Below are 22474 nucleotides of genomic sequence, written 5' to 3'. Positions count from 1 at the left end.
CACCAAGTTGTGAGAAAAAGGATGCGAACTAACCAAAACTAGAACAAGATTAGCCTTCAAATCACGAACAATTTGACTGTGCGGTTGCCGGTTGACCTAATCACCGATTCCAAATGTTAAATGTTTTATGGGCTAATTGATAAGACGCTTATGGAATGGGCCTAACCGATGATGGGCAAAGGGCCTGATATTTATAATAAAACTAGACACAGATAATAGGATCAGTAAACCAAATGAATATATAAGGAAAATAAATCGTCGAACTTAAATGAACAAACATAGTCAAATTTAAACAAACAGATGTTTACGAACATAAATGAAGAAATGGGACAAGTGTTCATGTCCTTTGTTATTCAAATGAACAAAATAATCATGTTCGTATTCGTTCGCTTATTAAATAAACACATATGAAATTTCCACATATGAAATTTCCACATAATGTTTGGTTTATTTACAAGCATTAAAATAGTCATCAACTGTCTAACTTTGATGTTACAAAATTATGATGCATCATTTCAAGTAGTAATAGGAGGATGTTTTGAATACTCAATTTCAAATATTTTTCAAAATACAAAAGCTAGTGACATTGATATAGGCATGCCCGTGTGTACAAAACAGAAGTTGGTTTTCAGAACATTTAACTTGTCAAATAAATTAGAGTAAATTTCAAATTTCGTCCTTTATGTATGTCTAAAATATCAAATCATGTCCTTTGTCTTTAATATCTTCAAGAAACATACTTAATGTTTGAAAAACCATTCAGGTTATGTCCTTTACCCAAAACCTGGTTTGTTTTCCCAGTTAAGTCAGGTCATGTGAGAGGCACATGAGGGTATATTGGTCATTTTACCTAAATAAAATTATTTTATTTATTGTTTTTTAATAAAATTATTTTATATACATAATAAAATAATTTTAAAATTATATATGTATATATACTTGATATAATCAGAAGATTTGTCTTCTCTCTTCTCTCTTCACATTCTTTCTCCCTCTAGAACCACCACCACCACCCCACCACCGCCACCAACCCACCACCGCCACCAACCCACCATCGCCACCATCCACCTCTGATCAAACCAACACCATCACGACCTCCACCGTCACGGTCATGGTTCTGAACCACCTGCAACATCAACGGATCTAAAATCGAGCCCCAACCAAGAGACGAACGGATCTAAACCCACTGCCATAGCTCCGTACACCACCGCCACAGCTTCCTTGTCGACACAGATCCGCCCACCGCCCCGTCATAGCTCCGCCAGTTGTTGGATCTAAACCCACTGCCATAGCTCCGTACACCACTGCAACTTGAACGAAGATTCCACAACGTTCAACGATTGCAACACCGCCGTTCCGGCCAGTTCTCGACGACGCCGGTTCAACGATTGCAACAAACCACAATAACATGCTTCACAATCTCAGTTTCGCATATAGAGATTCAAGTGTCCTTCATGTCTCATACAAATAACCACTTACCTTCAACACACTAGCAAAATAATGAATAAAACGTACATTTTATGTTTAGATATGCTAGAATATGCTTCAGATTCAACAAACTTCACTCCAAAACGAAAAACCCCAAATTTGGAAATTAGGGTTCTTCACACAATGTTCTGATTTATTGCAATCGGGTGCGAATCGGATCAAACGAAGGTTAGAATCCTGTTCTTTGTGAAAAATCATTCAAAATCGGTTTGATTTGGTGGAGAATCAAGACAATTAGGGTGAGGTGTGGCTATGGAGGGCTTGAGAGCTAAGAAGAAGAAGATGATGATTGAGAGTTTGTGGGGATAATTTTGACCTAATTCGCACACAGACATGTTTGTTGGATCGGATCTGAGTTTTTTTATGTTTAATATTGTGTTTCGGACCCATTTAGGTAAAATGACCAATATACCCTCATGTGCCTCTCACATGACCTGAGTTAACTGGGAAAACAAACCAGGTTTTGGGTAAAGGACATAACCTGAATAGTTTTTCAAACATTAAGTATGTTTCTTGAAGATATTAAAGACAAAGGATATACTTTGATATTTTAGACATACATAAAGGACGAAATTTGAAATTTACTCAATAAATTAAAATTTCAATGGAAGTTTGTCATGTCATTGATTTGCATGACAAAATTCTTTGTCATTAGCATATTCAATAATTTATAAGTTTGTTATAAGTGCTAAAATACAAATCATAATAAATAACATATTTACCCTTAGTCTCTAATAGCCAAAACTTCATTCAAATCTTTTCAACTTCACAAACAATCTCACAGTCTTCCATTTTGAAGTTAATTTAGTGCTATGAAAAATTTTGTAACACTTTTAATATGAAAACTTTTGTATAGAACTTCTAGTATTAATCTTCTTTTATTTTTGTTATTTAAGTTTTGTTTAGTCCTTAAAACTTTCTTCATAGTATTTAAGTTCACAAAATTACATATTTACATATAAAATGACCGAATTGCGCTTCTCGTTAACAAAGAAAATGGATGAAGTTAACCAAGTGGACTAAAACGGCAACGATGAAACCTTTTTGGACCCACATGCGAAAAATGGCCTAGCTTTTATTTTTTGGCTTATGCTTATATTTTTAAGTAGCTTGTAGCTTATTTTCTATCATTTGATAAGCCTTGTTTAAGTGTTTGGATTAGCTTATAGCTTTTTTTATATCATTTACCCTTACACAAAGAAGCTTTTTCAAAATAAGCTAAAAAACCATCTTCAAGTATGCTTCTTAAAATTAGCTTATATAAGCTAATAAGCATAAGTTTAAAAAGCTAAACCAAACACAAAATTAAGCTTATTTTGTAAAAAAAAGCTAAAAAAGCTATAAGCTTTGTTAAAAAAACTAGGCCAAACACCCCCTATATTCATTTAGATATTCTTCCAATAAATCTGTAAAAATCCTAGTTCGAGAGAGAATTTGGAGGACGACATCACAATATTACTTTCTGTGTCATATCGGAAAGACCAACTGAGTTTTCAGGGGAAGTGTGTTGTTTATCCTCTACGTAAGTCTTCTCAGTTCTCACACACCCTGTGTTTCATCGTTGATCTAGGGTTCTTTGTTAATATCGGAAGTTTTTTCCTTGATTCTTGATTATGATATGATTCAGAGTTTGTGTAAATTGATTATTCTTGATTATGATTTAATGCTTTTTTCATAACTCTACTCTTCCATGAATGTTATTGACATTCTAATATTGATTTCAATTAGTTCTTTCGTACATTAGGAGCTTTTCTTGCACACCCTTTTAGGTAAATTGTGTGTAGACTCTACAAGTTGATTTTGATTGCTTGTTGTTCCAACTATTTACTGCATTTTGAATCCTGATGCAACACATCTTGTTCATACAACAGATGCATGATTCAGTGTTTGGTAAAAGCAAACTGATTATCATTATATCATTCTATTATACTTATAGTTAGCTTCTTTAGAGTTCACCATTTTGGTATAGAAACAGATTTATAATATTCTTTATTTTATAAAACTGCTTGTTTTGACCGTACCCGTTACTTTTTAAAGCTGGTTCTTACCCGAACCAAAAGGACCATCTTTGAAACGATCCGTCATGACCCGAACCCGTTTTGGCCAGTTACCCCGCCCACTTCGCCTTGCACCCTTTTTGCTAGGTATACATGTGGGCGTCATTAGTGAAGATAGAATTTATAGAATTTTTTAAGGAAAACAAAGCCAGATTAAAAGAAGACATACCTCATTCATGTTTTCTATGATGTTTGCATAGCATAAAAGCCAACTTATTTTTTTTCCTTGAAAGGGAATACCATTAGGGGCAGACCGAGCATGTTACTAGGGGTAGCCCCCGCTACCCCTTGACGCTCCAGCGGTAGTGTAAATTTTGGAAAAATTTGATGTTTTTTCGATTTCGTTACCCCTTTTATATGAGACGTTGCCCCTATAAGTATTTTCTAGATCTACCACGGAATACCATAATTGAATATTGACATATTATTACTCCACGACTTTCCCTTTCCCTTTTGCTTTTATTTTGACTAATATCCTTGTCGTGCTCCAACATTTGATTTCTTTACTTTGTAGTATGAGTGTATACGACAGTGGGTTGAAGTAAATTTACTATTTTGAACATGAAAATGCATAGTCCTAACATGTTGCTTTATTCAAGTTAGATCTTGTTTTGTTCTGTGATAACCGATTGCTTTATTTGTTTGTGATGAACGATTACGTTATCGTATACCAGTGGCTTATTTATTTATTTATTTTTTACAATTTTGTTTTGTTTTGCCTTTACGGCATGAAAATTTGCAACTTTGTTGGTTCTGTGCTATATAAATAGCTTTTTTTTGGTTTAAGTTAATAGGATTCGTGTTGGGGTTAAAGCCTAGAATCTATACTTTGAATCTTTTTGTTGCCACCTGTATCTTTTTTGTGATAAACAATGGTTGTTATAATCATAGTTATTAAAGCGAGCGCCCAGGCGCGCCTAGGCGCAAATAAAGCCCCGGGCCCAACAAATCTCCCTGAGTGCGCCTCACACCTTTAATAACTATGGTTCATGTCATAGTTATTAAAGCGAGCGCCTAGGCACAAATAAAGCCCCGGGCCCAACAAATCGCCCTGAGTGCGCCTTGCGCCTTTAATAACTATGGTTATAATTACATGGGCTATTATAAAATTTAAAAGAAATGAAAAAACGTCAGTAGTTCAACTTGACCCGACCCTTTTTTGAAATGATGGGTTTGACCGGAACCCATAAACCCAACCTCCCAATTCTGTCACTCATAGTTTTTATAGTGTAAGTAATACTCTGTTCAAGTAACCTCATATATTTAACTGAGGCTATAAACTAGAGCTTCACAAGAAATTAGATTTAAGCCTACGGCCCGCCCATACTGTTATCAGGAAGAATTGACCGAAAAAAGATCAGGGCGCATCATGCGAGCTCATTATCTTTGGAGCGCATCATGTAATCGCAGCGCATTGCATCACCTGATGCGAGCTCATCAACGCATTGCGCATTATGCACTCCTGATGCGCGCATTTCGGAACCAAGCAAACTTATTATGGTTAATAGAGAATTTTAGTTTGAAATATATCTATATTCAGATGGTTCTTCAAATGCTGCTATGTATTAACTTCATGTTTGTTGGTTGCTTTAGATTATTCCGTTGGTGCTTTATTAGTACAGATACATTAACGTTACTTTATTAAGCAAAATCTGGTGGTAAATTGACATCATGACTTGTGTCTGCATGTTTTAGGTTGACTAAAACACATCTAACCGATGGAAGTCAAACTATGGAATGACAAACGTGAGAGGGAGATGTACGATAATTTTGCTGAGCTGTATGCCATCATCAAGGCTACAGAAAAGCTCGAAAAAGCGTATGTTCGAGATATTATTCCATCAGCTGATTATGAACTCGAGTGTCAGAAACTCATAGCACATTTTAAGACTTTATCATCAACACTAAAAGATGTTGTCCCCAGTATCGAAAGGTTTCATGATACTTACAAAATGGACTGCCCGGCGGCAATGAACCGCCTGATAATCTCTGGTGTGCCTGCTACAGTGGAGCACAGGGCAGCTGCCGCAGCCTCTGGGGTGAACTCTGCGGCGATTGTGGCGGAATGCGTGCAAAATTTCATTACTGCAATGGATTCTTTGAAGCTGAACATGACTGCAGTTGATCAAGTTTTCCCTTTGCTTTCTGATCTGTCAGGTTCGCTAAACAAACTGTCGATTTTACCTCCGGATTTTGAAGGAAAGACTAAGATGAAGGAGTGGATTGGACGGTTAGCGAAGATGGGGGCTGCGGATGAGTTGACCGAGCAGCAGGCTAGGCAGCTTCATTTTGACCTGGAATCGTCTTATAACTCATTTATGGCTGCATTACCGACAAGTGCATGATTCTGGCATGTAATCTTTAAGAAGAAGAAAAATGATCACAGTTTTTAAACCTCAACCGATTTCACTTGAGTCTGTGTTTGAAATATTGTTTTGTTGCCTGTGAAGTCTTGATTGATATAGGGGGGATGTTTGGGCTTTTCTTTTTGTAAATTGTTAAGTTTATGGGTATAGTTGTGATTGCATTTGTATAAGCGGCATATATGATAAATTTACATTAACAATAAAACCCAAATTAGTTAGTATCTCTTCCCTAAGTAAGTGAATCATTATATAATTTTCTTATGGAAGATGTCATACACTTTCTTGCTTTTCTAGAAGCGAAACTACTTTTTAGTTTGAACTGATTTTTATGTGTGAAGAGATAGATGCAAACAAGTTATTTTTCCTCTATATATATTAAATTTAAATTTAAATTATTGTAGATGTGGATGAAACATATGAAATGACCTAAATGTTTGTTAGATATCTCATTATTGTTTTATAATGAAAGCATAGTATTTTCACTTTTGAAGCAAAATAGTGAAAATTCAATATAATTGTAAAATAAAATTTGTCTTCACTTTGTTCCCATAGTTCATATGTTGTGGGGGTTAACGGGGCCACGCCCCTGTCACGTCAACAGAGCGACTAGCGTTAACATTGGCACACGTGGCGTCAAGGGGGGCGTAGGGTGGGGCTCGGAGTGAGCTATGGGTGTCAGAGGCAAAAAAAATAAAGAAAAAAAAAACTAACTATTGGCGATGGGAATATCGAGAAAAAAAATCAAACGCATCCACGTATCATGATTTTAATTTACACGAGTGCTAAACTGTACTAGTACCGATATTATAGTTTTTGATCGATGTAAAACAAGTGTCATTTTTTTACATATCATGACTTTAGTTTTTAGGTTTCTCTTTCGGTTACCATAGTGAGTGCCGGTACCATAATGAACCAAACCAATACTGACTGAATTTCTGCTGCAACGCATAGACAATGTTAGTAGTTTTATACTCTTTGCAACTAGCTTTGTTGGAAATAACTTCACCATAGATCATACCAATGACTACTCAACTTCATACAATAAGAACAATATGGTTTGGGTGGATGAGAAATGTCGTTTCAAAGTGATTGGGTACTCGAAACACAACCAAATCCCAATCCTAATCTCACACCACTCGCAACACAACCCCAATCAGCTTCGAAACGAAGATTCCACCAAAAAACAACCCGGTGAATCATCCGAACCAACACAACAGAAACCAATACTTTGGACGTTTGACATACCAATTATTTAGAATTGTACCAAATAATTAGCGTACTGTTGCCGTTCGAGAAAAATAAATTAGCGTACTGTTTCCTTCTATTAGTAAACCTTATCTAGTTTAAACTTGGATTAAAAAACTATCTAACAAAATTTACAAGACTCCTTTTAACCCTCGCTCGTATAAGAGACCCATCATCCTTTAAAACGATCGTAATCTTTTGAAAATAATATCATTGTTAGATCCTGAAAAGAAATTCCGACGAGCAATCAGACGCCGGCGAAAGGCCAAACCCTAGTTTATGAGTTAATGGCCTGCGTTTATATTCCGGTTCAAAACTCCGAGGAGGAAGTACGAGTCGCTTTGGACCAGCTTCCTCGAGATGCGACTGATATTCTCGACATTCTCAAAGCCGAACAAGCTCCTCTCGATCTTTGGCTCATTATCGCGGTTAGTTTCCATTCTCTACTTACATCTAATGTAATCTGCTAAGAGGATTCAATGATTATATGATGTTGCTAGCTATGGTTGTTATGCCATGATGGCCCTAGATGGAATTTTCATGGTTAGGTCAAACTTTCATGTGGCTCTAGTTTAAGAGAATAAGTTTTTATTTTCACTGTAATGTGAAATTGAAAAAAAACCTAATAAGTTGTGTGAAACCTTATAATTTGGGTAGGTAGGTTTAGAATTCTTAACTTATTAGGGTTTTTCGATTTTACATTACACTAAAAATAAAATTCTCCTGATGAGCTCCAGAATTACATAAACACATGTTTTTCTTAAGAAAGTGATTCATGTAGGAAATTAGGATACAAATATTAGGTAGACATAATGACTTGTGTGAATTTGCATCTTACCGGTTGTTTGGTGGTTATTTTAATATTTCGGTTTGGCGCAGAGGGAGTATTTTAAACAGGGAAAGATCGAACAGTTCCGCCAAATTCTGGAAGAAGGATCCAGCCCTGGTACGGAACGTTACATTACTGTTCTATTACTTCAACTTTTTGTTGATCTTTGGAATGGTGTTGTTCTGACTTGTTTGCTTTGCAGAGATTGATGAGTATTATGCAGATGTTAGATATGAAAGAATCGCCATCTTAAATGCACTGGGGGCCTATTATAGCTACCTTGGGAAAATTGAGACAAAACAAAGAGAAAAGGAAGAACATTTTATATTGGCAACTCAATACTACAACAAAGCTTCTAGAATTGATATGCATGAGCCTTCTACTTGGATTGGCAAAGGTAACATATTAAGCTTTTTTTTTTTGGTACAGAACCATAAAGGTGTGAACAAATTTTTAAGTGGGAATATTGTCCTAGATTGCTCTTCTTGTTAATCTAAGCAGACCAATTAGGTTATTATATATGTACTACTTCACTGGGTCCCATAAAAATTATAGTTATCATATATGTTTGGCTACAGGACAACTTTTACTAGCAAAGGGCGACGTGGATCAGGCTTTTGCTGCATTCAAGATTGTATTAGATGGAGACCGAGATAATATTCCTGCTCTTCTTGGTCAGGTATATTTCTATTGAATTACTCTTTTTTATTAAGTTGGATGCCGGTTTTGTCCATTGAGTTGTATTGTAAAAGGAAATACAAAGCTATATGAAGGTCCGGGGTCTGTGTGAGTTGTCATTATAGAAAGAAACACTGTATTGAGAATTTTATGGCGAGTCAAATTCTTAGTTTTTTCATAATGACAAATTTCGATAATTGTTTTAAGTGTGACTGAGAAGTGTCAAATGCCTATTTAATGTTTTGGTAGTTATAAACTGATCACATAGCTTGGTTAATGCAGGCTTGTGTTGAGTTCAACCGTGGGAAATACTCGAGTTCTTTGGAGATGTACAAGGTTCTTGTACTTTCTTGCATGCTTTGTCATTTTGATTCTGTAGATTGTATAATCCTTTTGGAGATTGACAAACGTTAAACTTAATATAATTCATATGTCAATTTTTTGCACCCCTGTGTCCCACTAGGTTTCTATTATATTATTCTAATTTTGCGATCCCTTTTTAAAGAGGGTCCTGCAAGTGTATCCTGGATGTCCTGCAGCTGTACGGCTTGGCATAGGTCTCTGTCGCTACAAATTAGGCCAGTTTGATAGGGCCAAACAAGCATTTGAGCGCGTGTTGCAGGCAAGTCATCCTAAAAAATAAATAGTATTGTTCAATAGACATCTGCTTTTAATGTCTAATTATGTCCGGTACTTATTGACTGCAGTTAGATCCAGAAAATGTCGAGGCACTTGTGGCACTTGGAATTATGGATTTACAATCCAATGAAGGTTGGTCTTATCTTGTTATGCAGTAAATTTAATCTACTTGTTTATTTTTAATTTATTTTTGTTTATTGTCATCTTGTTGGTTGTAGCTTATGGTATTAGGGGGGCAATGGAAAAGATGCGAAGAGCCTTTGATATCTATCCGTACTGTGCAACGGCGCTAAATTATCTGGCAAATCATTTCTTTTTCACTGGTCAACATTTTCTAGTTGAGCAGTTGACTGAAACGGCTCTTGCTGCAACTACTCATGGCTCAACAAGGGCACATTCTTATTATAACCTCGCACGGTCATATCATAGCAAGGTGCCATTTACATTTCATGATATTTGTACATGTCATAAAGCAACACATTTTCTAATTAGTGTCTGTAAAATGTCTTATTTGCAGGGTGATTATGAAAAAGCTGGACTGTACTACATGGCATCTGTAAAGGAAATCAATAAGCCACAAGAGTTCATTTTACCTTTCTACGGTTTGTTGATTAATCTCACAAAGTTATTTATTTACTTTATAGGTTACTATGATACGATGATCCTTTTGCCAAACAGGTCTCGGACAAGTACAACTAAAATTGGGGGATTTTAAGAGCTCTCTATCAAATTTCGAGAAAGTCTTGGAAGTTTATCCTGAGAATTGCGAGACATTGAAGGCAAGTGACGGAATTCGTAGCGAGTTTGCCTTAAATTCTACACAATTTCCCGCTTTTTACAACATTACAGTGACTGAATTTGGTCCATTTGGACTTGTTTGATGCAGGCTGTTGCTCACATTTATCTTCAGCTTAACCAGACTACCAAGGCTCATGAAGCTCTGAAAAAAGCCACCAGAATTGATCCGCGAGATCCTGAGGTTAGGTTACTATTTACATACCGTTATAATTTTGATGAACCTTTATGTATAAAATAGCACATGATTCTGAGGCTATGTTACTTCATACTTGCACTTTCTCATTTGTTTCGACTGAGGTGCAGGCCTTTCTCGACCTTGGAGAATTGTTGATTGCAACCGACTCTGGAGCTGCTTTGGATGCATTTAAAACTGTAAGAATATAATATTCGATTTATTTTATTTATTTATAATCATATAAGGGTAAAATTATCCAAATTTAAATTACAGCTGTTCTGTACATAGTTGTCAATAGCGGCTATAGCGACCGCTATAGCGCGCTATGTAGCGAAGCGACCAAGTGTTGCTATTTGGGTCATAGCGTGAATAGCGACCGTTAATTTTTTTTGATGTAAATAGCAATTAGATATAGCTATAAAATAGCTGGATTTATAGTTTTTTGTTAAATATACATGTAAAATAGCATATATACCATCGTTTTTTTTATATAATATACATAAAAAATTTCAAAATTCTTTTTCTAGTGTATCGCTATATATAAAATAGCGGTCGCTATTTTTCGCTGTTCGCTATTAACAACTATGGTTCTATATGACGTAAAAAATGTTTGTGTGCATAAATCACCTGCTTTTCAGAATGAATAAGCCTTTGTTAGATAAATGCTAATATCGTTTATCGTGTCCTTCATCCTTGATATTCTCATGTCTTCTGATAGGCACGCAACCTTTTAAAAAAGGCAAATGAAGAAGTATCAATCGAGCTTCTCAACAATATTGGTGTACTTCATTTTGAAAGAGGAGAATTTGAGGTTCATTTCTATATGTTCATCTATATCAAGTTTATTTTAAGTACGTGTATTTGAAATATTCTTTGTGTTTTTTTTATATCAGCTTGCCCTACAAACTTTTAAAGAGGCTCTTGGTGATGGAATATGGCTCAAATTAATGGACACTGAACCACAATCTGACTCTATTGGTGATCCTATTAGAAACACATTATATCAACCGATTGATTCCAGTTTAGCTGCCCGAAAATACAAGGATATGCAATTGTTTCATAATCTTGAGAAAGATGGTATTTCGGTGGATCTACCATGGGATAAGATTACAACATTGTCCAACCTTGCTAGACTGTTTGAGCAGTTGCATAAAACTGAGACTGCTAGCTTATTGTACCGTTTGATCTTGTTTAAGGTAATTTTATGAGAGCATTAGTCTGCTGTTATTTCATTTTTTTTAATATCTAAATGCTGTTCCTTTTCCTTTTTGTTTGAGCCTCAGTTTCCGGAGTATGTAGATGCTTACTTAAGGCTTGCTGCTATTGCTAAATCACGGAATAATGTTCCGTTAAGCATTGAACTGGTTCTTAACCTTTTCTTAACATCTGTGTTTACATTTATTTTCCTTCTTTTTGTGTCTAAATGTCAACAATGTGAATTTTTTTACTGTAGATCCATGATGCACTGCAAGTAGATGACAAAAATCCGGATGCATTATGCATGCTGGGTGATTTGGAGCTTAAAAATGATGACTGGCTCAAGGCGAAAGATACCTTTCGTGCAGCAAAAGATGCATCTAATGGAAAAGATTCTTATGCTACTCTTTGTTTGGTAACATTTTTTTCAGAAACGTATATTGAATTAGTTTTATGACAGCTTTAATTATGTGCGGAGTTTTAAACTAATAATTCTTGTTAAATGTGCGTTGGATATTATAGGGGAACTGGAACTACTTTGCAGCAGTCAGATCTGAGAAAAGAGCTCCTAAGTTGGAAGCAACGCATCTGGAAAAAGCAAAGGAATTATACACAAAGGTTTGATAGCCTTGCACTTTTTCCAGATTTTAGCAACCGACTTTTAAATAGACAGAATAACTTACATTTTAATAATGAATTTAGCAAGCAAGTTGCATTTTGTTGCTAATTGTAGCAGCGAGTGGCTTGTTCAACAAGTAGCAGGTCATCTTTTTGTCGATTTTCCAAAAGTTGCTGACATGGCATCTTATTTTTTCATTTTAGTGTTATAGTATGTGTCACGTCACATGTGCGTCTGATGTGACGTTTATTAAATTTAAGAACAAATATTAAAAAAACGATTTCTTTCAAAATTGTAATAAGTTTTTTTTTCTTCACATAAGCATTTGTTGCATATGTGGCAATCTGGTGCATAGTTGTTAATAGCAAATCACGGTAAATAGCGACATGCTATCTATACGCTACATAGTGATAGCGATGAAATAGCGGGCACTATCTTATAAATGGCGGTACACTAGAAGAAAAATAGGTAAATATCGAAGAATATACACTTCTTATTTCAATCCTGTAACATAAAACCCTAAAATACGCTTATTTTTTCAGTATATACTTGTATTTATTAAAAAGGAAAAATAAAAAACCTATCTTATCGCTATTTTATCACTTTTAGGCGCTAAACACCTTATAGCGTGAAGCTCCTACTTCACTACCATTGTTGTCAATAGCGATCGTAGCGATCGCTATAGCGCGCTACGTAGCGTATAGGTCCAGTGTCGCTATTTGGGTTGTAGCGATGGATAGCGAGAATAGCGACACTTTATTTATTTATTTATTTATTTTTTAAATATAAATAGCAATTAAATATAGCTATAAAATAGGTGGATTTTTAGGTCTTTGTTAAATATACATGTAAAATAGCATATATACCAGGATTTTATATAATATACATATAAAATTTTTGAAAATTCCTTTTCTGGTGTATCGCTATTTATAAAATAGCCACCCGCTATTTATCGTTATTCGCTATGTAGCATATAGGTACCTTATCGCTATTTGTCGCTATTCGCCATTAACAACTATGTTCACTACGCTATTCGCTATAGCAAGCGTAGCGACCACTATTAACAACTATGATTTGGTGTAGCGGATCACATGGCATCAACCAGTGCCATATCAGTAATCTACATGTAACGTCAATTAAAATGAGGTTGCTTGCTAAAATGGGGCAGTATGCCCATTTCATGAGATTAAACAAAAGTTCACGTTGATCATTACTCATAAGTTCTGATATATAATTATAAAAAAAAAAATTATTGTGACATCAATTTTCAGGTTTTGATAGAGCATCCAGCTAATATGTATGCTGCCAATGGTGCTGGTGTGGTGTTAGCTGAAAAAGGTCAATTTGATATTGCAAAAGAGCTTTTTACACAGGTTAGCTTAAGTCTTTTACGAATGCTTTGCAGCTGACAAAAGCAGTTAGTTACTTAGTTATTATCTGTAACTTTTCATTTTTTTTTTTTTGAAAATCGTAGGTTCAAGAAGCTGCAAGTGGAAGTGTATTTGTCCAGATGCCAGATGTGTGGATAAATTTGGCACATGTTCATTTCGCTCAAGGCAATTTTTCATTGGCCATTAAAATGGTACTCTATAGTCTACACGCGTTGCCCTGCATTTTCTTTTCCTATTATCTTTAGAATTTGATAATAAATATATCCGTTTTTGCAGTATCAAAATTGCTTGCGCAAGTTTTATTACAACACAGACAGTCAAATTCTTCTGTATCTAGCACGTACGCATTATGAAGCGGAACAGTGGCAAGACTGTAAAAAGACTTTATTGAAAGCCATTCATCTAGCACCATCAAATTACACATTAAGATTCGACACTGGTGTCGCTCTGCAGAAATTCTCAGCATCAACATTGCAAAAAACAAAACGAACTGTTGATGAGGTGACTGATTAAATTTTTAGAATAATAATCTTAATTTTATTTATTTGTATACATAGTTCAAACACATGGAATGGTTCAAATGTTTTTTTTATAGGTGCGTGCAACGGTTGCCGAGCTTAAGAACGCTGTTCGTGTATTTAGTTTATTATCAGCAGCTTCAAATCTACAGTTCCATGGATTTGATGAAAAGAAAATTGAAACTCATGTTGGATATTGCAAGCATTTGCTTGAGGCTGCAAAAGTTCACTGTGATGCTGCTGAGCTGGAAGATCAACAAAATAGACATAGACTAGAGCTTGCTCGCCAAGCGGCGATACGTGAGGAAGAGAGTCGATTGGCTGAAGAACAGAAGAAAGTCAAGGTCAGTTAAATTAGCTATGTTTTTTTTATTGAATTTATGATTCTTCTTTGTGTCTATATATTTTTATGACTTGTGTTGAAAACGAAAACGCAGTTAGAAAAACGTAAACAAGAGGATGAGCTGAAGAAGGTGATGCAACAGGAACAACATCTGGAGCGTATTAAGGTTAGTCATCTGCAAGTCCTGCATCTACCTTATTATCTAATTATGAATATTAATTTTGAACTTGTGGCGACAGGAACATTGGAAGAGTAGTGGGTCAAAGCGGAAAGATAGGGGTCAAAGCGGGGACGAGGAGGGTGGACAAGGTGAGAGAAGGAGAAGAAAAGGTAGCAGCAAAAAGAGGAAGAGAGACAAGAAAACAGAAACTCACATGGATGATCAAGATGAGTATGATGACGATAACGCCAACACAAATTATTATGAACCAGAGAATCAAGTCAATAACCAGGTCAATAATGATGAGGATGACCCACAGGATCTCCTTGCAGCTGCTGGCCTTGAAGATTCTGATGCAGATGACGACCCCGTAATCTCTCACTCTCTCTCTCTCTCATACACAGTTACACACACATAAATACATAATAACATCAAGAACTAACCACAGTAAGAAACGTTGCTGATATTTGTTCTACTCTTTGTGGTGAAGGGTGCACCTTCTGCCGGTAGAAGAATACGAGGGTGGTCAGAATCTGAAGAGGACGAGCCAGAAAAGAGGCCACCTAACTCTAGTCCCGTTAGAGACAACTCAGTGGATATGCAACTAAGTGATGGAGATTAGTTTCTTGTTTACTTGTAACACATTGTATTTGTGCAACTGTTAGCAGGTAGTAGTTATAAACGGCTAATTTAAGTGTGAAGTTCATGTTAGATATCTTCTTATTCCCCTTTACTTGTGTACCATGATTTCAACATCTTGGATATTATTATTTACTATGAATTTCTTATCTCGACAGACGTCCTAAATGATGTGGTCCATTCTTTCAATTTCAAAATAGATACGTATCTGGATTATATTGACAATTGTTTACCAAAACTTGTTTAGGGAATCATATATGTAATGTACGAAGAAAGAATAAGAGTGTAGATAATAATTAGTTAGCAGGTACTAGAAAGACAAATCATGTATGAAGTTTGGTGATGCATTGAATATGTTGTCTGTCTTTGGAGTGGTGTCAGTAAGGAAATGTATATATTATAGTCATTTTGCATTAACTATGTTAGCAGGACATACAATTTGGGACCACAAAATTACCTTCTTTTTTTATTTAAATAAATTTAGCCTAGTATACATGTATAACTAGACCACTTTCTTTATATGTTTAGTGGGACTAACAGCATGCATTAGTCACGGACCCTATCCTAGAGCCACATGAACTATAACATGTTTTGTCATCTTGTTGATGATCACCAACCATAAAATATTTTTATAGAAAACCATGAAACTGAATTGTTTGTTGGAGTACCTAAATTGAATTTTCAGATAAAAAGACAAATATATATAACATTTATAATTCATATCAGTTATCACATGATAGAGGTAATGTTTATCTATATCTGATGATCAGACTCTATCAACAGGTTTACTGTTTTGTAAGATTTACTAGATATGGTTGTGTGTTTTGATTCATATCAGATGATAAATGGAGTATAAAACAAAAGTTATTTACATTGTGTTGATTAGTCATTTAAAGTTTAGGCTGGGTGACAAAAGAGAGTAAGTTTGAGGGAATCATTTGAATTTAAGCATAGGTCATAGTTAAGAAGCCCATGCCTACACGTAAGAGAATATGTAGAGTGAATGGAGCTACTTTTTGTCAGACATACAGACAGACTGACTGATAGCATCAAAATGTTGTATCACGTGCATCCAAATTAGTACACCTCTTGTGCACCCATGTGAGTGAGGCAATAGTTCCAAAACCCCCCTCCACTATTCAGGTTGTCCATACATACCCCCATACATACAAATGTTACTAGTAATGGTTGAACCATGAAACGGTGTCGTGGTGACATGAGATCCCATTTGGATCTAAAGGTAGTGAGTGAGTGATCTGACAGAAGCAGATGTGTTCAGTGCCAGGGCCCCACACTCACTTACTATGTGTTCAGAAGAGCAGAGCAGAGCAGAAGTTGGTTTGAATGAAAAGGTACGGTACAAGTGTTTAAAGCCGATGAATAAATGAAGATTCTCCTCTTCATATTATTATTATCTCATTTTTTCTGTCACACGCGTGTTTCTGTCAAATAACTCCCCACCATTACCAAACCAAACATGCAAATAACTTTCTAAGATTTCCATTTATTTTTCAAAGAGTAAATTTCCAAAATCATCCCCGAGGTTTGACATGTTTGTCATTTTCATACAAAATAATTTTTTATATAATATAGTCATTCATTTTTGGGATTTTTTTACCATTTTTATTCAAACGTCTGACTTTTTTGCTAAAATCTTCCCTGAGATTTGAGATTTTTTGTCATTTTCATCCAAATGTTTGATAGAAAAAATAAAATAAATTAGATGTTTGGATGAAAATAGCAAAAAATCCCAAAAGTGAAGGACTATATTGTATAAAAAAGTTGTTTTAGTTGAAAATGACAAACATGCCCAAACCTTAGGGACGATTTTGGCAATTTACTCTTTTTCAAATCTTGTCGTAACTATATATATATATAATATTTTCTCTAGCAAGATCATCCTTTAAAGAGGTATGATCCCAAATCACATGTGAACACATGTCAAAGGGACCACACCACTCCAAGCTGGCGTCCTCGTCACACACAGGTATCCAGAAGGTTCGTTCTAGAACCTTCTGGAAGAAGACACATAGTGACAAGAAGATGACAAAAAAAAACATAAAATGACATACATAAAATGACAAAAATACACATAAAAAGGATCGAAATAATGTACAAAATACATAGATAAATGAGTGTGTTTTGCAACAGATCACCATCTTCTACTCGAGTTAAAACTCATTCTAACGTCACTCTTACAACTGCAACTAAGGATTGCTCCATGTATTGAAGCCTTGTTGTTTCCTTTCAATACTTAATGTTCAGTGTTCACTCGACCACACATCTTGTGTACATTTCAATAGGTTTATCTATATATGCTTCATCTACGAGAATCACAATTTTATGCTCTTAAGTGTACATGTTACATTAAAGGCACTTTAGGTCATATGCTACAACCATATGTCTTGTCCACTGCTCGTCTTGTCTCTTATTCCGATGTTGATTGGGGAGTTTGTCCAAATACTCGTCGATCCACATCTGGGTATTGTGTTTTAGAGTGATAACTCATTATCTTGATCCTCTAAGTGCCACCAATGTCTATTGGGATATCAACGTCATCTATTTGTTTACTGACCAAGTACAACATAAACACACTAAATATATCAAGACTGACATTCACTTTATTAGAGAAAAGGTGAAAATGGTTCATCTTTACGTTCTTAGTGTTCCATCAACCTTTCAATATGCTAATATCTTCACCAATGGCCTGTCATCGTTTATGATTATTGATTTTCATTTCAATTTGAATGTCACTCTTCCTCCCATTGTCATTGCAACTGTGTACTAAATGGTTAAGTCCAATATGTTTAGGTTTCTGAAGTTTAACCTCTTAGACTAAAGGGTATGGAGAGCCTCATCCCGAAGGGGATGGGCTGCCACGTAGGCGCCACGTAGGCTCGGCTTGGAGGGGATGGACCTAGGGGGTGGGGGATGAGCCCCTTTATGTATATATATGTCTGTATGTATACATGTGTGTCTGTTAAGAGCAGGGGCGGACTTAAGTCTTCCCTAGGGTGGGCGGGCGCACCCCCGGGAAAAAAAAATTTAGTGCTAAGTTCCGTCGAAAATCCCGTCCGCACCCCTTGAAATTTTTTGTCTGCACCCCATAGGTAAAAAGTGTTATCAATTTATATTTTAAAATTGTTTTTAGTAAACTCTTATTTTTTAGAAACACTACCTAAATTATATAACTTTTAATACCTAAATAACTAAACTCAAATACACAACACCTTTAACTAGCCCACTACTAAGTCTTAGCCCAATAAACAAACCCAACAAATCAACAATATTTCAAACTAAAATAAAATAAACAAGCCCAAAACCCTTACATATTCTCTCCTGCTCTCTATCATCCCTGCACGCACGCCAGCGATCAGAACATCAGCGACAACAGCAGCCGCATACCACCGTAATCAGCCATGAACTTATAGATCAATTTGTTTGTGATAGCCGGTAGGAACCATGAGTAGGGACGTTATGGCGCGATTTCTCAAGAGGAAAGTTGATACATCTTCCGAATTCGTTGATGTGGATACTCTTCCTTCGGATCCTTATAATCGCAAGCCGATTGAATCATATAACATGAATCAACGAGATGAGATTAGAAGGGCATATCTACTACTAAGAGGACCATATCAACCATTTAGTTTGATGTTATTTTGTTTTACATGACCCGACCCGATACGAACCAATATTTTTACTTATATATCTTGGGGCCTAAAATTTTTAAAAATGTTACGCACCCCCATGAAAAATTTGCTGGGTCCGCCACTGGTTAAGAGAGGTGAGAGAGGAACGGCTACCCCGGCTGTGGGGTAACTGTTGTGCCGAGCCGAGCCCCAGGGGGCGGTGTAAGGGACCGGCGCCGGTTCTAACCGGCCCGCATACCCTTTAGTCTTATAAGATTTATTATTCATTCAATAGTAATGAATATTCAATAGTAATAGCAATAGTAATGAATGCACCAATTTGGTGGCGTCTCACTCTCGTGGCCCTTCAAAAGTTACAACTTAGTCTTGGGAGCTTAACCATAGTTACGTTTTAAGCCCTATATTCATCTATTTTTTTTCTTTTTTTGGATTTTATTTGTTTATTCTTTTATGGCTTATATGTTTATAAGATTCCAAATATACGGTTCTGATTTTTTCCTGTTTCAACTTTTTAAAAGTTTAAATTTACCATTGCGACGTGCTTATTTTTTTACCATCACTTATTTTTTAACGGTTTTGTCTTTTATTTTTATAAAGTTTCGAATATTATCAATGCCTAGCCGTAATGCGCGACGGCCCCTACTAGTTGTAAGAGAGAAAAAATCCAAATGATTTCCAACCCTTTTGTTTTCAGTATCGTTTTTATATGCATCATTTCACCTTAAGATTTTAGTGGCAAGTAAACAACAAAAAAGAAAAACCAAATATTTATATATTCAAGATGTCAATCTACTTCAGCAAACATACAAAATATGCTGCAAAAATTTCAGAGATTTGATTGACCCAACTCAATCAGAAAAAGACAAAACAAACTAAAAATTAAAAAAAAAAAATGTAAACACAGCAAAAGCTCTCATTACTAGATACTGTTAACCAAGTGAAGTGCTTCTTTGGTAACTGTTTCAACAACCCTTTACCCTCATTTATCTGCAAAACAACATTAAATGTATTAATAATCATATCAAGAAATCTTGTAACTTTCTTCTGTGAAAAAAAAAAAAAAAAGGTAAATGTCATTTTAGTCCCTGTGGTTTGGCTATTTTGATAGTTTAGTCTAAATGTTTCATTTTTAACCTTTGGGTTCAAAAAGGTTTCACAGTTACCATTTTAGTCCACTGGGTTAACTTCATCTGTTTTTTCTGTTAACGAGAAGGCCAATTTGGTCATTTTATATGGCTGAATTGCCTTTTTAGTTAACAGAATTACATACAAAATGATCAAATTGGCCTTCTCATTAACAGAAAAAATGGATGAAGTTAACCCAATGGACTAAAATGGCAACTGTGAAACCTTTTTGGACCTACAGGTTAAAAATAAAACCGACAAAATGGCCCAAACCACAGGGACTAAAATGGCATTTAACTAAAAAAAAAAAAGAAAAGAAAAGAAAACATCTTTTTAAATGGTATTATTATTATTATTATTATTATTACCACCAGCATTATGTGAGAGGAAGAAATCACGAGCAGAACTGGGGATGGATATTGAGAGCTGAGTAGTGGAAGAAGAATCTTTGTTATTATCATCATTTGGTGGCCATTCATCAAAGAAATGGTGCATTACTTTCTGGGGTTCATCATTTCTGTCAATTTTCAAAGCCAGTTGTTGATCATAATAGCCTGGATCTTGCTGTTGTTGATATGAGTATCTGTTTTGATGATAATCAGAAAAAGTTGTTTGCTTTGAGGATGAATTGTTCATAGCCAGTGGTTCCAATTGCCAAGAATCAGTCTTGATGGTTCCAGAAGATTCTGAGAAAAATGAGTGCTCATCTATCACCTCTTTCATCCCATACCCCTTTCTGCTATATATAACATTATTCATTCAGATTTCAGAATTGTTAAAAGAACAAAGGTACAAGCAATAATTAAAGTAAATAGAAACCTCATGTATGGGCTAGAATCCAACAAGAAGTGGTCTTGTGTGAAAACATTAGAAGAAGGTCTAGAATAAGATGGAAGGTGGGTGGTGTTATTATTATGGTAATAGTCAGAAGAAGAAGAAGAGAGTGGATGTGAATTGGGAGAAGGGTAATTTGGGGATTTGGTACAGATGGAAGATGGGATCATTGGAATGGCGGTTGGTGGTGTTTTGGGTGTTGGTGTTGACGACATGTTGACTTCCACAGGCTTTCTTGAACGGTTTCTGCCTCTGTGCATGTGCCTTTCACAGTATTTTGAATCAGGATAGGCTTCTTTTGAACACCTCCATTTCTTACCATCTGTTCTTCTGCATCTTCCTGGTTCTGGATCTATTTTTCTCCCAAATCCCATCTGGAAGCAGTTCCATCCAACTGCAATTTTTATCAAAAATTCAAAAAGTTTTAATCTTTATGCATTAATTCATCTTAATTCATATACCCTGGTTCTCAAACTTGAGAAAAGTCTTGATCTTTGACATCAAGATTCTTAATTAACATGCATCTTTGAGAATTTGAAGGGGTATACGAGTCAACCTCAGGTCGCGCGGAGACGATACCCAAGATAAGTCTTGATCTTTGACATCAAGATTCTTAATTAACATGCATCTTTGAGAATTCTTGATTTTATCATCAAAAAACACTGATTAATGAAGAAAAGTAACATAGCATGCATATATATTGAAAAAGTTTTGATCTTTATGCAATTGTTGATGTGCCCTGGTTGTAAAAATGGAAAAAGTTTGATTCTTGACATCAAGAAACACTCAATTAACAAATGGTAGAAGCTTATTAACATGTTGAAAAGGGTTTGATCTTTTGGTGTTGGAATAAAGGAAGGTAAGAGAATGAATTACTTGAGGAGGGATGAGGTGGCTGGTGGTGAAGGAGGAGCTTTGTAGAAGAATCTAGACTTGTTTTGATGGTGAAAAGCAGATCAGGGGGGATAGGCATACCAGAGATCATGTATTTGTAAACAAGTGCTTGATGTTCAAGTTCTTGCCATTGAGTGGCTGTGAAGGGATACCTTCCACTATGATTCCTTACACCTTCACCTGCTGTTGTACTCATCATCTTGATTCTTGAGAATTTGGTTGCCCAGGCTGAAATTAACCTCAAAAAAGAGAAAAAAGAAGAAGAAGTTGAATTTGGGTGCTTGAGGGGTAAAGACAGATAAAGAAATTGAAAAGCAGAACAAACCCTTTATTATAGAGATGGTGTGTGTCTTGTGCAGACTGCAAACACTGATGCATCTGCTGCAACTATGCTGCCTTTATGGCAGCTATTGTCTCTGACAAAATTTATACGGAAACCCATGATAATGGGCAGGCTCAAGAGAGAGAGTGTGAATGTGTGTGTATTTAAAAAAAGAAAATAATAATAATAATAATAAGAGTGTGTGTGTGTGAGAGGAGAGAGTTGGTATCTGAAACCACAGCAGCACAGGGTGACAGACAAAAGTGGCAGTGGCCATGATCATGAGAGAAGTGTGTACGGTTTTTTGCATACTTTTTACTTTTACTTTTTTCATCTCTGTGAATAGTAAATGGTAAGACAATATGTTTTGGGTTAATATCAATCACTACTGTGCACGTGAATGGAAGGTAAGTATGTATTTGATCCCCACCCCCATCTAATCTAACCAAATCTCAAATGGTCCAACCACTCCACTGCACTGCAGTTCAAAACATTGTACATTCACAT

At 35.7% G+C, this 22474-nt stretch overlaps 3 protein-coding genes across 6 annotated transcripts; 2 read left to right on the top strand and 1 right to left on the bottom strand.

Annotated features, from left to right (window-relative positions):
- The first annotated feature begins 2865 nt into the window (after positions 1 to 2865).
- On the top strand, positions 2866 to 6129 carry LOC110893668 (vacuolar protein sorting-associated protein 28 homolog 2). Its single transcript, XM_022140750.2, has 2 exons — positions 2866 to 3010; positions 5241 to 6129. Exon 2 carries the CDS (start codon positions 5264 to 5266, stop codon positions 5888 to 5890), a length of 627 nt encoding a protein of 208 aa, XP_021996442.1. The 5' UTR covers positions 2866 to 3010; positions 5241 to 5263; the 3' UTR covers positions 5891 to 6129.
- A 1063-nt stretch (positions 6130 to 7192) lies between these two features.
- LOC110893667 (protein CTR9 homolog) lies at positions 7193 to 15310 on the top strand. The gene is made up of 24 exons (XM_022140749.2): positions 7193 to 7584; positions 8036 to 8102; positions 8188 to 8382; positions 8564 to 8664; positions 8946 to 8999; positions 9169 to 9285; positions 9371 to 9434; positions 9521 to 9735; positions 9820 to 9904; positions 9981 to 10081; positions 10189 to 10281; positions 10404 to 10472; positions 10994 to 11086; positions 11169 to 11471; positions 11559 to 11639; positions 11729 to 11887; positions 11995 to 12090; positions 13363 to 13464; positions 13566 to 13673; positions 13759 to 13983; positions 14078 to 14344; positions 14438 to 14509; positions 14583 to 14873; positions 14994 to 15310. Exons 1-24 carry the CDS (start codon positions 7444 to 7446, stop codon positions 15123 to 15125), a joined length of 3231 nt encoding a protein of 1076 aa, XP_021996441.1. The 5' UTR covers positions 7193 to 7443; the 3' UTR covers positions 15126 to 15310.
- Positions 15311 to 19541: 4231 nt separating this feature from the next.
- Positions 19542 to 22241, bottom strand: LOC110893666 (growth-regulating factor 1). Of its 4 annotated transcripts, XM_022140746.2 has the most exons (5): positions 21971 to 22161; positions 21628 to 21873; positions 20737 to 21145; positions 20286 to 20656; positions 19542 to 19779 (listed from the first exon to the last, which is right to left on the bottom strand). In XM_022140746.2, exons 2-5 carry the CDS (start codon positions 21842 to 21844, stop codon positions 19772 to 19774), a joined length of 1005 nt encoding a protein of 334 aa, XP_021996438.1. In that variant the 5' UTR covers positions 21845 to 21873; positions 21971 to 22161; the 3' UTR covers positions 19542 to 19771. The 4 variants fall into 4 exon arrangements, with proteins under 4 accessions (XP_021996438.1, XP_021996439.1, XP_035836594.1 ...); XM_022140747.2 differs by having other exon boundaries at positions 20286 to 20653; positions 21628 to 22241; XM_035980701.1 differs by having other exon boundaries at positions 21628 to 22240.
- Positions 22242 to 22474: the final 233 nt, after the last annotated feature.

The sequence above is a fragment of the Helianthus annuus genome, chromosome 12, assembly GCF_002127325.2.
Source record: "Helianthus annuus cultivar XRQ/B chromosome 12, HanXRQr2.0-SUNRISE, whole genome shotgun sequence".
Classification (NCBI taxonomy): domain Eukaryota; kingdom Viridiplantae; phylum Streptophyta; class Magnoliopsida; order Asterales; family Asteraceae; genus Helianthus; species Helianthus annuus.
Note: the sequence above shows the minus strand (reverse complement) of the source record. Positions and strands in the feature narration are given on the sequence as shown.

Excerpts from the sequence above, each read along its gene's own strand:
- LOC110893668 (XM_022140750.2), top strand. The coding sequence starts at position 5,264 with ATGGAAGTCAAACTATGGAATGACAAACGTGAGAGGGAGATGTACGAT.
- LOC110893666 (XM_035980701.1), bottom strand. The coding sequence starts at position 21,844 with ATGATGAGTACAACAGCAGGTGAAGGTGTAAGGAATCATAGTGGAAGG. Across the intron at positions 21,146-21,627 it reads GCCACCTCATCCCTCCTCAA|TTGGATGGAACTGCTTCCAG; the intron begins GTAATTCATTCT and ends TAAAAATTGCAG. Across the intron at positions 20,657-20,736 it reads GATTCTAGCCCATACATGAG|CAGAAAGGGGTATGGGATGA; the intron begins GTTTCTATTTAC and ends TGTTATATATAG.
- LOC110893667 (XM_022140749.2), top strand. The coding sequence starts at position 7,444 with ATGGCCTGCGTTTATATTCCGGTTCAAAACTCCGAGGAGGAAGTACGA. Across the intron at positions 7,585-8,035 it reads ATCTTTGGCTCATTATCGCG|AGGGAGTATTTTAAACAGGG; the intron begins GTTAGTTTCCAT and ends GGTTTGGCGCAG. Across the intron at positions 8,665-8,945 it reads TTCCTGCTCTTCTTGGTCAG|GCTTGTGTTGAGTTCAACCG; the intron begins GTATATTTCTAT and ends TGGTTAATGCAG.